This window comes from Harpegnathos saltator, unplaced genomic scaffold (assembly GCF_003227715.2).
Source record: "Harpegnathos saltator strain DR-91 unplaced genomic scaffold, Hsal_v8.6 scaffold1, whole genome shotgun sequence".
Lineage (NCBI taxonomy): Eukaryota > Metazoa > Arthropoda > Insecta > Hymenoptera > Formicidae > Harpegnathos > Harpegnathos saltator.
In genome coordinates, this window is record NW_020229872.1 from 275,226 (window position 1) to 292,193 (window position 16,968).

Here is a 16,968-nt window from a genome sequence, read left to right on the forward strand (position 1 = left end):
CATTCGCTCGTGGCTCTGACAGTGATCGTCGTTGAGCATTCGTTCCGCTCGGAGGAGCATGTGTTAATTAATGCGACGAAACTCCGATTATAAATATCCCGCGAGTCGACGAAATATCTAAACTTTTAAAAAAAGCATCAGAGAAAATCACGTTGATGTTGTCATAGATGAAATCTCACCCTGGTATATATTTTTTTATTTTCGAAATAAAAAAGCCAAACGAGTGCAATTAAATGTTATTTATCATCATTGAATATTAGATGAAAAGTAGAAGAGTTATTGTCCGCAGCGGATAATCTAACATTTAATAAGAACGAGACAAAATTCGCATGGGATGAAATTTCACTCTTTAACGCTATCATGACCTTTAATTATTCTCCGAAAACGACGTCACAACAACTTTGACACCTTGTACAATTGGTTGCTAACACATTTTCTAATTGTACACATTCCTCTTTAATTAACATAAAGCTAACAAATGTCCGATGCTTCGACAGAATAATTTTCTTTATTTTCACTAATCAATGAATAGTAAATCAATGTCGCGTACAGTTGAAAAGCCTCCTCGTATTCCCCTCGTCATTCTGGAACCTTCGAAAAAAGAAGAGACGCCCAAGGGCAAGTCTCTCTTGCTTCAACCGCCGCCGAGGCCCGCAATGTTTACATCGCGCCGATTGTGTTGATCGGCTCGCGAGCGGCGACACTTTTTGCCCCTCGTATTAATACTCGCGCACCTCGCATACTCGAGCTCTTTCCATCAACAGCAGCTGTGCGCGACGTGCTCGTCACTTCCGGCTCGTGTAATTGTAAGAAATGTATCTCATCGGTCCTCGAGATATTCAATCAGCATCACGTCGGCATCGCGTTGATTAACCGCACGGTCGAATCGCGAGTATCGGCGGATTAGAAGCGTGAGCGAGTGAAATCCGGAGGACTCCAGCAGCCAGGAAGCAGGACGCCGGAAGTGATACGTCACGTTTCCAGGTATGTGGAATCATTTATTATACGGGAGATCTCCGATAACGAGAGCGGACGTTTATCGAATTTTCCGGGAATAAGACATCGGAATTTCGCGCTCGACATTCACGATCCGTCAATATGCAACTAGTAATCATGACTTTATGAATTTGCAATTACTCTCGTCAATCTCTGTCTGTCTATCTATTTATTGTGTTGTTGTATACAAGAGATATTGATACAGACAGAGACGGATAACGGTCCATGAACGCGGATCTCTAATTCATCATGGTCTCAATCAAACATTCTGAATAATTCCCAAATGTGTGAGTATACCGGTCTTCTGTAGAATATTCTACGTCATACCACATCTTAGACTGCGACCTTTTTCGTTTTCGGTCAGCGCTTCTTTCAAGTCTGTTTACTCTCGTTACGGGTTCCAAATTTAAATGTCCATTCGTAAAAGAGTATTTTCGAGAGCACACAACTATTGTCTCCGCTTGTTGTTGTCATTTTTTTCGTCAGCTCTTTCAAGAGCTCCAAGTCCTATCTAGACGTTCAATGTTGATGAAGAAAAAAACCGTAGCGAATATTCTCCACTCATCCCGACCAAACATTCTTTCTCTACCGCAGTTTACCAACCAAGAATGCAAAATTTTTGTTCCAGACGTTACGGGAAGCAAGTCCGGCGGACGCGGATGCCGCACCGGAGGATTCGATTCGGGCAGAACAGAGTCGGCCGGAAGGTAAAGTTTACAAGTTTTCTATACGTCTCTGTTCAACTCTTTACAATTTTTGCTTTTGCAACTTGTTCCTCGTCAGCTCTCTTGAAAGCTTCAAGTCCCATTTAAATGTTCAATGTTGGAACAAAAATATAAAGATAAAAATTCCATATCAAAATATTTCCGTATTTTCGATTCGTCCCTGATCAAAGATATTCTCTCTCTACCGCAGGTTATTAACCGGGAAAATGATTTTTCTGTTTCAGTTGTTGCGGAAAGCAACAGCAATCCGGCGGACGCGGATGCCGCACCGGAGGATCCGGTTCGGGCCAAGCAGAGTCGGCTTGAAGGTAAGTTTACAAGTTTACTATAGTCCTCTGTTTGACTCTGTTGGCGATCTAGAGCTGGAATATTATTTTCGGCTCGATTTGAATTACGATCGCAGAGGGTAAACTACTCTTTTATTCGCCCGCACTTGTTGGTCAAATCTGATGAGCGAATGTGAATTTTTTGTTACAGAGTTGAAGCGGAACATGGCCGGCTCTGACTGCAAGTCGTTTCGGTGAGTCAATGAAAAGAGAAACAAAATTCTGCATGACGGATATGGGACTAATAAATATCGTTCGAGTCAATGCAAATTGCAAATAGATTCTTGCATGTGTGTATTTGTGATGTTGAATAAAATACATTGCTCGAAATAATCAGGGGATTACTTGATCGATAGCCTGCATTATATACGAGATTTAAGATACCGAATGATTCTCTTTTGATGTTCATTTGAATAAGAGATATTCGTGTCTATAAACGCGATACCGTCATCAGTTGCTTTATTTTCATTTTTCAAGCGGGTCGCTGAATTATTTAACGACAATTATTTGACAATATTCAATTGTCCGCGTAAAATGTATTCATACCGCTGAATAATAAATAAATGCCGATACCGTTGGCTACTTTTCTTTTATTTCCAAAACAGGCTGTAAAATTATTTGGCAATTACGATCACAATTCATTACGATCCCTGTTATCTCGAGTAGCGTATAATGCGCCAGAAATTGTGCAGAAATTGCGCCAGCGCACGCCGAGCTTGAGGTATCCTCGCTCGCGTGCCTTTGAATATCGCGACCGCGGTTATCAATATACGCGTTTTCAGCCGCGCTGCTAACAAAGAAAGCTTAAATTCTCATTTCGCCAAAGTATCGCGAACGTAAAAAAAGCTTCGTCGTGACGGAACTATCATGCGTGAAAACTTTGCTCCGCTCTCTCTCTCTCTCTCTCTCTCTCTCTCTCTCTTTGTGCTCCCTCGGAGCGACCGGTTTCTAATTGCCTAATCTTTCTTCGCATGCATTCGCGAATATTCTCGTAAATATCGATACTCCCGCATTTTCGCGACTTTTCAGGCGCGATCGCGAAAAACGCCGTAAAAATCCGTTGGACGAGGCGATAAATTTTCACACGGTTCTTGCTCCTCGCCGATCGAGTTTATAGAGTTCGTTTCGCAGCGCGTAAAAAGTTTCCACCGATGTCGACGTAAAACGTTCGTTAATTGACGCAAATATCGCCGCTCTAATACCGCGTATCGACGATGTCGCGGAAGTATGGTGAAAATGTAGCAATCAACGTGGGACGCGCTGCAAGATGGATGCTGCTTGACATGGAGAGCGGCAGCGGACATGGACGGACATTGGTGGATGCAACGGGACATCATCAATATCATCATCGGTGAGCGTTTGACTCAACGCTCGCAGAGAGCTCTTTTATTATTACATTGTGCATGCTGCAAATTTGCATTGACTTTTGTAACGAAAAATATATTCTATGAGTTATTGCCATATATTATGGCCATATATTATTGCCATATATTGTTGCCATATATTGTTGCCGTATATTGTTGCTATATATTATTGCCATATATTATTGCCATATATTGCCATGTATTCTCGCCATATATTATGGCCACTTGAAATCGCGTGAACAATCGAGAAAACTGAATTTACCGGTAATCGCAAAGGCGCGCGGTACACTTTGACACACGGGTTGACAGCTAATTGCCGGACACTTCGTATGATCTTTATGATATCCCAACAAACACAGTATTCCCTTGTAACGTGCATGTTGGTTGTAATTTCCTACTCAATAATATAACTGTTATATTGTTGAGTAGGAAATTACAACTAACATGCACGTTACATGTAATATTGTGTTTGTTAGGATTAATCATACACAATATCAATTCTTTTTTTTGCACATGTTAACATGTTAATTCATGTTATAAACGCGTAACAATGTGTGAGACCGTGCTTGTCAAGTACGCTATTATGTTTGTAACACGGACATAAACCGCCTGAAAATAGATGTAGCACGGACTGCCACCACATGCAGGTTTTACCGCCGAAACCTGAAAGTGGATGTAGTATCGTAGTTCCCCTCTCGAAATGGATGCAGATGGCGCCCTTTCCCAGTGAGGAAAGTCAGTGTCGCCGAAAACGCCGCGTTAGCCGCTCTCACGTTCCTCTCTGTTATCTGTTATTTTCGTAAATTAGTTCCCGGGTTCCCGCTACGAGCCGCCACCATACATACCGAGGAACTGAGTTCCAGTAGTATGACTCCATAATAAAGTCAGCCGTCTATTTTTTAAATAAACCTATTTAAGGAGGTATATTAAAGGTGTTTTACCAATGGCAAAATGGGCGAAGTTCAACGAACTATAATTTTGATAAAAATAATAATAGCGAGATTGTTCGAAAAGCATTTTAAAAATTGAAATTTCTACTTTTCAAGTATATTATAATTCATGATGTTACTATTGTTTATTATATATAAGTTCTATTTAATTAAATAAGAAATGGCGACTAATCAAGTTTCCACACCATTTTTTGATTATTTTTATATTGAAAAAATTTACTTTTATTAAAAATATGATGTCTTTTAAAGCCATCGAAACTAAGTGGACGATTTTTTGAAATAGTATATAATTTTGAAAATAATAAATTTAAAAACAAGAGACTTTTTAAAAGAATAATAAATTTAAAGACAAGAGCTGCAAAATGTGTCTCGAAACATCTCGTTAGCGCTCCTTCTATAAAAATGTTACAAATGTTGAATTTTGACTGATTTTCTTCATCAAGAGAAATAAGTCTTCAGTTACATACATTTGCAATTGAAATATATTCGCAGCATTATGCAAAAAAATCCGAAGCAACTTGTTCGTCATCATCAAATAACATGTCTCATCGAAAGAACAGGATTGGGATCGGGCTGGCAAATGAATGAGCGGATGGAACCTCTCAGCGCAGATTGACAAAACGTGTGTGTGTCTGTATGTGTGTGTGCAACTATCTTATATTTATTTATATGATATGATACAAATGAGTAGAATGTAGCGACGAACGTGGAATGTATTCTAATGATGAGGAACGTAGCTGTGCGAGTCCTGCGGGCATCCCGCCGGCAGCAGGCTAGACGCTGCCTCCTCGTCCGCGGAACTGCACAGCATCCCGACTAGCGTGTAATCGACAAAGGGCGGCAAGTCCAGGTCGGCGGCGACCTGGCCGCCGTAATTATTGTCGTTCGTCCCGTGAGCCGTCGCCGCCGGGACGTTGCTCATCATTTGTGGCAAGCGGTCCAGTATCTCGCAGGTGTAGTGGCAGCGCTCGTTGTTCGGATAGAAAAAGGGCTCTGAGCTGTTCTGCGACTGGACCGCCGACGTCTCCATCGCGGCGGAACCGTGAAAGAGCCTGTCGGTGGCCTCTGCGACGGCTTCGTGGCTGTCGTAAGTCTGAAGTCTCTCGTCCAAAGTCATCCTGGTGGTGTTCTGATGATGAGCGACGCGGCTGTGCGGCGGCTGACTCTTGCTGTCGCCGTGATCGAACATCTGATGGTGATAGCCGTCGAAAGGATACGGCCTGTCCTCGGGACTGCGACTGCTACGCACCGCGTCCTGCGTGTCCTCACTCTTCGACCTCTGCTGATAGAGATTGTCGTACTCCGTCCTACCGGCCAATGAAGTCTGACAGCCGTTCCTGTTGTTGTTGTTGTTGTTGTAACATTCGACTTCCCTGCGCGACGACAACAGGTCCTCCTCCTTCACCTCGAAGCCGGGGAAGTGCAGTCGATTATCCTGTTGATCCTGCGGCCAATAAGACTGTTGCTCGTGCTCGCTTTTTGAATTACCGTCGACGAAGCCCTTCTGGTTCTGCGGTCGAAAGTAACTCTGATAGTGCAGCGCGTCGTTTACAGGATGAGCCTGATTCTGCTGATCCTTCTCCTGGACATAATGATGCATCGTTCTTCTGGAGGGCAAACCGTTGGAGTCCTTCTCAGGCTCGAAGCCAGAAGAGAACTGTAGCCTCTCGTCCTGAGGAGGCAAGCTCAGGTGGCTGCTGCTGGAGTCCTCGCTGAGGAACTGATTCCAGTAAGCTTGATCTTGACTTTGCTGCTTCACCTCGTACTTGATGGTGCCGCTGCCGAGGTCGAGCAAGGTCGGCGGCGAGCGAGCCACGTCCTGAGGATTCGCCGGGAAATCGGGCCTCAGCGGTTGATCCAGCTGGAAGATCTCCTCCGGCTGGAAGAGATCGCCCGCGAAGGGCGGAAAGTCGCCGTAAGACGCCTCCTGCGTCATCTGCTGATTCGGCAGGCAATAAGCCACGGTGTTCTCCTGCGGCGGCACGTCCTGCAGCCAGTAAGCTCCGTCCGCGGGCGGCAATTGCTGGGAGTACACCGTCGTCTGGTGATGATGGGACTGCGGATACGCCGGCACGTTCGTCTGCAGCGAGCACATGCACTCGAAGGGCGGGCAGGAACAGGAGTATCCTAGCAGAGGCATCAAAGAAAAGAGTTACCTTGCTCCTCTTAACACCCGGTTCTGTAGAGCTCCGTTCGCTCTACTTCTCAAACAGAAACGTGTGTGCAACTCTTGGATTTCCAGGATAACGTAACGGACACAATTATGAAAAAACAGCAAGAATGTCCTGCGAGACTCTGAACATATACTTTGTTGAGCAGGCATTTCCGATCGCAGCCTGTTAAGTTGATCATCTCGACCCTCCAAAAATCAAGTGTTTCCGCGAGTGTTTCGCGAGATTTTTCAAAAAGAAAATCAATCATTACGATTGGCCAAGCCGCGATGTTATCGAACGTGTCGCGCTTCGAGAATCTCAATCGCCGCAAGCTTCAGTCAGTTCAGGGCGGCTCGCAGCGCGGGAGGACAGGCTCGTCGCGAGTCGGCTCCGCATCTCCGCTGATTTCGGAGGCGTCTCGCGCGCCGATTACCGCGGCAGGAGTGGCGAGAAGTATCTCGCGTCTACCAGGACGAAACTACCAGGGCGAAACAGTCGTCGAAAGTGAGCGTCTCGCGGCGGGGAACAGCGAGCGAAGAGCGCCGGCCGGGTTATAGCGCTCGGTAATCGGAGCTTGACCGAGCTTCACGACTTGGAGCCTTCGGCCGAAGGGTTTCGAGCTACGCGCGAAACATCGTCGGCAGTGTCGAAAATCGCAAGACTCGGCCATTCGTCGTCACAAGCGTCGCGAAAACGCCGTCGGCGAGCGAACACTTCGCGTGTAACGCTCCGCGAGGCGTCGGTGGTGCCGTGTGCAAAACTCGGAAGTTGGCCGCGCGCATCCCTCGAATGTCTCAAGCGCAGCGAACTTCAATCTGTTCACCGGACGGAACATGGCGATCGGTCTCGGCGAGCCGTGCGGTGCTTTTCGCGAGTGAATCGTCGTCACCGGGAGTGAGTCTCGCGACGAAGGATACGCATCGGGAGTGAGTGTCTTTCTGTGAGTCGTCGGGGCTGCCGAGAGGAGCTTGGCGCGTTCACCAGGTTAGGACGGAAGTCACGAGGAACTGTTGTGCGACGTTCGAGCCACCCACAGGGCGATTTTGGTGAGTACCGAGCAGCTGTTGCCCGACACATTGTAGCCCGTTTGTGACAATTGCGCATCGTGCAGTCAGATTTCGAGTAGATGACGCGAGAGCGACAGGTTTCTTCTTTCCCGCATCACGATAAATATTCGCGTTTCCAACGCAGCATTCATGTACAGGGTTATGTTGAATGAGATTAGTGCGAGGTACCGATAAGAGACGCTGTTAGAAAAGGACGGAAGGACCCCCCTCGGCGATTGCCTTCGCCGTTGATCGGTGGCGCCATCTTACCGCTCGAACTGAAAAACGATTCCGCGATCGACGCGTCTCGCGCGCAGCAAGTCTCGCAGGTGCAGTGTCGCGCGTTTTCGAAGCGATTAGTAGTAAGGTGTGAGATAGTAACCTTTGTCGGAGATCAACGGCGGTGGCTGCGTGGCTCTCGCTGGCTGCTCCAGCTCCGTACTCGGTCTTTTGGTTCCTCTCAGCGACATCAACTGCAACGAGACGAGGACGCACTTGTAGCTCTCGTTCTCGCGTCCTTTTTATTTCGTGAAACGAAGCGGGAGAGGTAAAGAATTAGAAAGATTAGAATCGCCGAACTTTTACGTCCCGTTCTGCACCTCGATCGCTCAATCGTCATAAAGTGCACATGATAGTAAAGCGCCCAAGCGTTAACAAGCAAGGACGATTATCGCGACTAACAAAGCGAGACAATCGTTACGCGCGTCGGCCGGCCGACATAGTCGATAATCGGCGATCATTCGGCTGGAGAGCGCGATAGTCCCAGTTGGGGATTTTACGCAAAACTTTGAGGTTGCGAATTACTTTGGTGCCTAAGGCGGCTTCCCGCGTCAAGAGGACCGCCAGCCCTCTGACCCTTCTGCCGGCACCCACGCTCCTTCTCGCCTCCGACGTGGATTTGGCCTCCGGCCGCGGATGATCGTGCTGGCCCTTGGCTTGGAAAAAAATGGCGTGTTCCGTGTGCCGCCAGAAGTGCGTCACGGGATAGCCGCAGTGTCCGCGACACGAGAGTATCTCGAGGCGACCGGTGCACTGCCTGTTGGGGCACGGTTTACCTTGCTGCTTCTTCCTCGCCTGCGAACAAGGTCGAAACGCTCGAGGTCTCAGGTCTGCGGAAACTCGGAGTTTGAAGTGTATCGTCGGTCGTGTGTGAACGATGTAGGAACGAGGGAAGAATCCGGGAAGGTTATATTTCCGTCGAACGAAGAGAGAGAGAGAGAGAGAGAGAGAGAGAGAGAGATCCTCTCTTGTCCTTAGACGAGATGATAATCGGGGGAGGGATTTGCGGCCGATAGCTTGATAGATCGAAGCGGTCCGCTCGCTGAATCCGCCGCGTCTCTCCGCGAACAAATGCCAAGCCCCTCCCCCCGTCTTCTCGCGTATTCTCCGCTCTCGCGATATCGTGCGAATTGAAAAACTCGACCTGCCTCGGCCTGCGCATCGATTCCCCCGAATTGAAGCGAGCACGTGGAATCTCGCGGCGCGAGCCGCATAGGCGGCGGCAAGAATGTCGGCGAGGAGGCGCGCGCACGAGTACCGCGGCGGGCGCAATTTACATTTATTATCGGCTCGGGATTTATGTTTATCGTCCCGTTATGCGGCTCGCTCACCTTATCGCAGATCGCCGGTCGAAGGTGAACCCTTCCACCGCCGGGTAGTATGCACTCCTGGGAGCACACGAGAACGCCCAGGCAACTCTTCTTGAGAATCGCCACGTTATGATTGTTGGTGTTCCTCATGGCCCAACCGGAGGCGTGCTTTCTCGCTTCCTCGCAATCCGGTCCGTAGACTCTCCTCACGTGTCCGTCCGCCCATTCGCACCAGGGATCGTATTCCACTACCTGAAGCAGAAAAGCCTGTCCTTGAGATCGGCGCTGGCAAGGACGCGACTCGATCGAGAATTCTTCGCCACGCGAAACAGGGCGGGACGGGGGGAGCGAAGCAGCAAAGGGGGAGGAGAGAAAGGGAGGAAGCGAACGGAAATCGATATTTCCGTGCGAGACGTCGCGATCGACGAGCTCGGGGGAGAAACTCACCCTCGGCACATTCGAGTCATTTATGTCCCACTCCTGATGAGGATGCTGCTGTTGCTGGTTGCCGGCGACAGTCGCTGACATCGTCGGCGACCCCACGCGACTCCTGCAAAAAAGTGCGGACATACTTACAACCCGGATGCGTGCGCGCGCGCGCGCTCGGTGATTTCTCGAAAGCGCCGAGTCTTACATCAACGCGAAATCGTGCCCCGACAAATTCGGCGTGTTCGCGAGCGTGTTCGTATGAATCTCGCCGGCCGTTTCGCCGAAGGGCCGACCTTTGGGCCCCTGCGGTCGCGGAGTCGTCCCCGACAACTTTGGAATCGAATCCGAGGACTAATTTACTGTTACGCAATCGCGGCACCGCCAGCACGGCACGAGCACGGCAGCTGCGAGATAAAATCCCGATTTATGGTACGTGTCCGGCTGTACCTCGCGCCATACTTATGGGAGGCCGTGGGTGGCCTGACGCGCCGTGGCGGAGCGCCGCGCGTTCGGCGTCTTTCCGGAATCCTCGCATCCGTATGCTGCGCGATCGCGCGATCGCGAATCGAGCCGCGGAAGATCGATCTTCGATAGCCGGGATAAAGCTACTCGCGGGACGCCGCGCGCGGACGGTGTGTATCGTGTCCGCGGGAACGATCGCCGTTTATCTCCGCGGCGATCTGACCGCGCGACGGATGGGTCCCATTGTAATAGCGAATAATTCCGCGTGTAATAATAATTTCGCGGCTCATTCTAATCCAATCGCCGGCCGTTTTGTCTCGAACCAACATGGTCGGACTACTACGTGGCAGATGAGTCCTTTCTTTTCCGCTGCACTTTTCGAGTTCGTTCCGAACGCGGACGATCGCGCTTTCCCTTGAATTTTCATTCGCGTCGAGTATCAAAATACTAATGAAAATTAGAGCCGAATTGGCCTCGTAAGGATAAAAAATTCGAACTCTTTTATCTTCGGTGAAAAGGCGTTTTTTTCCTTCGCGCGTGCGCGGAGCGGTGCTCTTCGGCTTCGGAATGAACGAGCGACACGAAGGCGCTCCTTCCTCTCTGACAATCGTGCGAAAACGCCGGCATTCGATTAATCCGCTCGAGCGACACCGCGTATTAATAAGAGCGAATATATACGACCAATGTCTCGGGGAGAGAGAAGCGCGCGCGTGTATACGTTTTCCCGCGACAGTCGGCGCGAGGAGCATTCACGCATAAATCTTCCTGTATAAGTGTATCTCCTCGCGTCAGCTCCGCGCAGACCAGCTTCTGCCTTTCTTCGTCGTTGACATTAAAGTCCGCGCTTATGATCTGTGGCGGCATATTGCGGTATGTGCGCGCGAGGCGTACTCCTCCCGGCGACGAGAGCCGAGCGCAGCGAAACCCTCGCTCGTATATCACACCGCGAGCGGATCTTTTTCTCGCCCGAAGGCTGCAAGCGCGATTAACGAGCGAACGGTTTGTCGTCGTCGCGAAAATGGCGCGAAAGCAGAGCAAGGAGAGAGGCGATCGTCCAATCGAGCGGGTGGAGGAGCTGGCGAGTCCACGGATGAATTGGACCACACCTCGATCCCGCTAATTTAGACGCGGCCGGCCTCTTATTTACTCCCACCCGGGGATTTATTCGTCGCTTGCGCGCTCGCGAGCTTGCGGGCAACAGGCGCGCGGTGCTTGTTCGCGTTACGCGTTAGGTGCGCGCACGCATCGTTTCCGTCGGTTTTATCGAGTCGCGCCCGTAGCCGGACATTTACGAGCCTGGAACACCTACTCGAGACCGCCTCACCGCCCGGAGGTCCCGTCCTCAACGGCGCGGACCACCTCGTGAACCTCTTTCACGCTGACACGTGATCACTGTCGAGGAGCCGCGCGGCGATTCCAATTGCCGGCGATTACGGCGCCCGGCAATCGCGTAAAGCACGTTTAACTGCGCCCTTCGCGATCCGACGCGAAAGAGCCTTTATCGCCTGAGATATTTCGTCTAGATTCCTCCCCCTCCCTCCCTCCCCCCCCCCGTGCCGACTCACTCGCGCGTAGTCGCGCCACGCGTCGCTCGGATCTTCTTCTCGGAGCTGGCGGAGTCTCGGCCTTATTTCGTCGACTCGTCGTGATATGTACTGAATCATGTTTAGTCCTCGTGTCTTCATCTGATGAACTCGAGCGAAGAGAGTCGGGTTGGGGGAACAATTTCAGAAGAGCGATTTCGGTAGCATGCGTCTCGCGTCTGGATGATCATTTTCTCAAGATCACGCGGTGCTCCAGAAGGAGAGAAAAGGCGTCTTCTTCTGGCCAGAGACGATAATTCCGCCATACTTTTTCGATTCGGTTCGTTATGCATAGCGCAGAGAGAGGCTGGCACGCGAGGCGCGTTTGCTATATGTTACGTCGACACCTCTTTTTTTGTCCTCTCCCTCTCCTCTCCTTCTTCGTGTCTCGCACCGTGAAAACGAGGAGGGTAGAATCGAGCCGAGAGGATGGGGAAAGAGAGCGGGAGAAATGGAGAGAAGGTGCGAGGAAGGACGAGGACAGCGCCAGCGGAGAAGCGAGCCAGCTTAGGTGAATGATTGCCCGGATCGGTGATAAAGTCATCGCCTTTAGCACCAAGTAAGATGATACATCGGCGGACGATGCTGCGTCGAGATTGTCCGGAGTCGAAGACGTACGCACACGCGCGCGTGCATCGTCGTGAAACTCTCTCCGTGATTCGTGAGAGAGAAAGAGGGAAAAAGTTCGGGAGGGAAGGAGAGGGAGAGACTGAGAGAATGAGAGAGAGAGAGAGAGAGAGAGAGAGAGAGAGAGAGAGAGAGAAGACGTCTTCGTTTCTCTTTCTCGCGGTGGTATGGGTGCGTTCAGAATTTCAGATATTAAGATAGATACGCGCCGCGACGAGGCCACTAAAATATCACGAAGGGCGCACCGTGAAAAGGAAGAAATTTCTCGCTCTGTCTCTGTCCCTTTCCGCTTCGCTCTTCGCCTCCTTCGTCGCGTCGCCCTCTTCTCGGCTTTCTCTCTCTTTCTCTCTCTCTCTCTCTCTCTCTCTCCCCCCCCTCTCTCTCGTATCTCCCCTTCCCCTCGTCCGTTCGCTCGTTTCTGTCCTCTCGGTGTCTCCGCGTCCGTTTCTGTTACTAGCCACGCTACGTTCGGATCTTTCCGCGAGATTAGCTCGCGGAGTTAATCTCGCGTCTCTAAACGAGTTAATCCCCCGCGCCTGAGCTTTTCATTCGAGTCGAGTCGGCCGCGCCGGCAGACATTCGGAAACACGACGCCGATAGTTATGTTACCCGGAACCGCGTCGGAACTCTCGCGTGTCCGCTGATATGCTCGCCTCTCGATTAATCGGCTCTCTTACGGCGAGCGAATTTACGTTCACGGTGACGACGTTAGTTTTATTGTATCTAATTGGTCACGAGACGTAGCGAGAGGTCGAGAGGAAATCGTCCGAGCATCGAAAGCCCGCTCGGCTCGTTCGTTCTCGTGGATTCACTCTTTCACGGAAGAAGGAGACGGCATTTAATGACCCGCTAGTATTGACAACTCGAGGAGTCACGTCGCGCGCTAACGACGTTTATTTTTCCTCGCGCGATAAGCCCACACGGGACTCGACACCCACGCCGCATCTTCTTTTCGGGTCTCCGCTCTCGCGATCGACAGCTCGATTTATACTCAACGCAGCGAAGCCCCGTCCGGCGATGCTCGTCATTCAGCTCGCGAGGCGGACTATATAAAAAAGACTGCACCTGAGCTCGCGCGATGTTAATAATAGCAGCGAAATGAAAGGCTAACAAACCGGCGATTCCTTTTGTCGCCGGTTACGTAGGTCGCGTCTCGAGCTCGTCTCTGGCCGGGGTCAGTTTGCATAATTTGGCGATCGAGCCGCGAGTCCCGCGTCGAAAACCGATCGCACGAGAAAGAGTCTCTAATTAATCTCGCGGCAGCAGAGGACAGCTGATGATCGAAACGTCGCCGAAAAAATTGTCCCCTATAATTTTGGAAACGTGTAAACGTATGTAGATTTTTAAAGATGTTGATTGATGCAAGTAAGGAAGCATGAGGATTGCGAGGTCTCGAAAGTACGAGCCGGATAAATATATTTCTTTACAAATGTATTACACACATACACGTATACACACATACAAGACAAATGGTCATCTCGACCTGCCTCCTGCCGAACTGTATCTCAACGAGAGCCGCGCATCGCAAAATCGTCTCTTTCCTCGCTCGCGATCTTCACTTTGTGACCCCGTTCTCGGCGACGACCGCTACTCCTGCGGATGAAATCGCCCGTTGTCTGTCCGATTTTTTCCGAGTCACGACCGATGAGCTGGTAAAACCGCTCACGTTCCAGGAACCAATGTCCAATCGCCCCTGTCGCTTCACTTACATCGATATCAGCGTTCGCGGCCGCTCTCGCACGATGCGTGATCTCGAATAGCCGAATGGGGCAGCTGGGAGATGGCGCAAAAAGCTTGGCAAAACACGTCGAGGCTCAATGAAACGCGATAGAACGAAAGAAAACCGGTCGGGCTGGATTTTTGTAAATCCGGCTTTTTGCCGATTCCGCGCGCGCCGCCGCGTCCCGGGAACGTATCCCGGCGAGCGTGGAGGCGAGAGATCGCTCGCAAGGGGGCAAGGGGGAGAAGGAGACGCGCACGTAGGATCACTTTGACCGGCCAAATTTAGCGAAGCACGTGGGTCGCCTCATGACCACGCGACCATTCGTCCGCAATTAGCGCCGCATAATGAGTCTTACGGTCGATATCGATAGGTTCGCGACCGCTGACTCGCGCGCGAGTTGTGTTTGTCCTGGCTCGATATCGGGCCAGCATCGAGGCACCACACCGTTGCCGCGTTAAATTATAATATCTCGATGAACGAAACATCGCAAAGTCGTTCTCCCGGAAGCGGTTATTAAACGTGCGAATCGTCACCTTGCCGTGGCCTGGGCGCGTAATATCATTGAATTAATACCGAATAAACTGTCAGCTTCCGTTCGGCTGCCGCGACGTAAAAGGGCTCACGAGCGGGGCTCGCGGAGGGGGCTGCGGGTTCAAAGGGTTCCTCGGAGCGGCAGAGAGCGGGAGAGAGCGTTCTCGAGATTCGAGATAAAGGGGGATCGTCTTACCCGCGGACATTCGTTTAATCTGTCTTCGAGGTGTTGGGCTGTGATCAATGGCGAGGCGGCAGTACATCCTTAATCGGGTTTTCACGAACCGACGAGAGACGGCCGTCTCTCTTCTCCGATCTGGAGTCCTCGAGACACTATCCCTCTACCTCTCGACCGGTAGAACAATTAAAAGGATTGCCGAGTCCGTGTTGGACCTCGGTGGTCGGACTATCGCTCTTTGGTCGGACGAGCACCAACAGTGTGACAGTCGAATTAAAAAAGAAGAGGAATTAGCAAAAGCAATGAAGAAAGTATCGTCATGGAATTTCTCAGAGTTTTTTTTTTTTTTTTCTTAAGAATATATGCCAAGATTCTTTATGCTTTCTTGTAGCTGATTCGCGCTGTTGATGAATTCGTACCAACATTGACGGGATTTGCCGTTGTAACGATCGTGTTAAAGTCGTAGGCGAGCGTTTAACTGGTCGACTCGCGCAGCGCTCTGTACGTTTCTCGTAAAAACCTTCTCGTAAACGCTCGTGCTCTTATCGTCGCGTTTTCAGCCACTTGCCGGCACTTGCTGACATTTCCCAGCGGAGATTTCGTTCTTCGAGCATCTTGTCGTTTCTCGAGAGCAAGCTGCATTGTGCGAGGAATGCGAGAACACCAAAATGGTGAAACGGGGAACGTTTTTGATAAAATTTCCGAGTATCGGAGAAGCGAACTCCCACGTACGAACACGGTCGCGCATGACCCGATGAGGCGCGCATGTGTAAACGAGGGGTTTCTAGAACACCCAACGTCCAATCAGACTCGTGATAACGCCCACACACCAATGGGAGACCCGCAGAACGCCCATTGATTAGATACTAGCTGAATCTCTCTTGTTGCCTGGAGGAAGAGAAATCGATGCCAAGTGCAAAAGCTAGCAATTTTTTGCGCCTGGTCTGTCGTGGATCGACCGCTGAATTTTGTCTCGTGCAAGCTGAAGCTCCGACAGAAGCTACACTTGATCGACGCTGATCGGATCGCGGCGTCCCAACAATCGCATGAAACACACGACGATTTCAGATACTCAGATTAACGATGGGTTCAAACTACTTCATACTGACTCGTTTCGAATCCACGAAGAAAGTTCCTTCAAAGCATTCCCTTCAAATATCGAGACACCAAGCGAGACACGAGAAGCTTGAACGTCTCGCAGATTATAATAACAGCCAATTGATTAGTCATTATCAATCATTACATCGACATCATCACGCGTGACTTGTGTGCACATCCATCGTTGCGTGTATCATCCAATATTATCCAAGCGAGAGAATTGGCGACATAGGTGTCGTGTCTCTTCGTTTGCGCGTCAAAGTTTGCGCGATTATTATCTTGTGTTATTGCCTTGAGTATCAAGTGTGAATATTGAGAAGCTTTGAGGGACTTTCCAAACGCAAGTTCGAGCTGACCATCGTAGCTGACTGTAGCCTTCCAAAGAACGCCGATCTACCGCCGATCTACCGTCGAGGTACATTGTTCGCTTAGGCCGATTTCTAGAGGTGTACACCCGATCCGAAGTGAGTGAGATCGCGTGGATACGCTCTCGTGGATACTTACAGAACCACCATAGTCGACGCTGTTTCGTAAATGATGCAGCTCGGTGCTCCGGTAGCCAGTCACGACGGACGACGATCCGCGATTACTGCGAGCGTTCTGCCGACGATCTATCACAACCGCGGAATGCGCCCAACTTCCGGTCACCGGCGGAGCACGAGGGGTCTGGCACTTCACTACGAACTAGGAACAGTCGTTCGGAATAAATGGGGATCCGCGAACATTTCGTCGCGCGCGAAGTCGCGTCGAAGTCACGGCTGACGATCGCTCTCCTCGGGGTCTGTCATTTTGACGGACCTGTCGTCGTTGGATTTCGCAAATTCACGTGGCCGGCCGGCCGACGACGAGTCCGCTCGATTTTGACGTTTGCCTGCGAGCGAACACAGGTGTGTGCGTATGTGCGTGTGCGGTGCGTGCCGATGCGTGCGGCGCGACGTCGCTGCGTGAACTGAAACAGCTTCAGCACGGTGCAAACTAGCCGGATGGAGCACGGTTGGTGCCTGGCAGATCGCGAGAGTACCGCGGTTGCCACTGTGTGTCGATAGGCACCGCCTTTGGGAGTGGCCGTGGCTAACCAATCGCCGGCTGCTTCCTCTTCGAGGGTGCCTAATTGACGATAGCAACCCCTCTCAATCCACGGGGAAATCGATCACCGGAGGTTCCTCCCTGCGTAACAACGGCATTTCT

The 16,968-nt window shown here is 50.6% G+C and overlaps 1 protein-coding gene across 1 annotated transcript; it reads right to left on the bottom strand.

The window, feature by feature from the left end:
• Positions 1 to 5,000: 5,000 nt before the first annotated feature.
• LOC105192380 (transcription factor glial cells missing) lies at positions 5,001 to 16,756 on the bottom strand. The gene is made up of 6 exons (XM_011156479.2): positions 16,285 to 16,756; positions 9,597 to 9,699; positions 9,171 to 9,401; positions 8,365 to 8,634; positions 7,943 to 8,033; positions 5,001 to 6,488 (listed from the first exon to the last, which is right to left on the bottom strand). Exons 1-6 carry the CDS (start codon positions 16,293 to 16,295, stop codon positions 5,080 to 5,082), a joined length of 2,115 nt encoding a protein of 704 aa, XP_011154781.1. The 5' UTR covers positions 16,296 to 16,756; the 3' UTR covers positions 5,001 to 5,079.
• Between the last annotated feature and the right edge of the window lie 212 nt (positions 16,757 to 16,968).

What these genes read in the sequence shown, in the direction of transcription:
- LOC105192380 (XM_011156479.2), bottom strand. An exon ending in GACCGGCGATCTGCGATAAG is followed by an intron (nt 8,635 to 9,170) that starts GTGAGCGAGCCG and finishes CCTTGTTCGCAG; the next exon opens with GCGAGGAAGAAGCAGCAAGG. An exon ending in GCCGTTGATCTCCGACAAAG is followed by an intron (nt 6,489 to 7,942) that starts GTTACTATCTCA and finishes TGCCTCTGCTAG; the next exon opens with GATACTCCTGTTCCTGCCCG.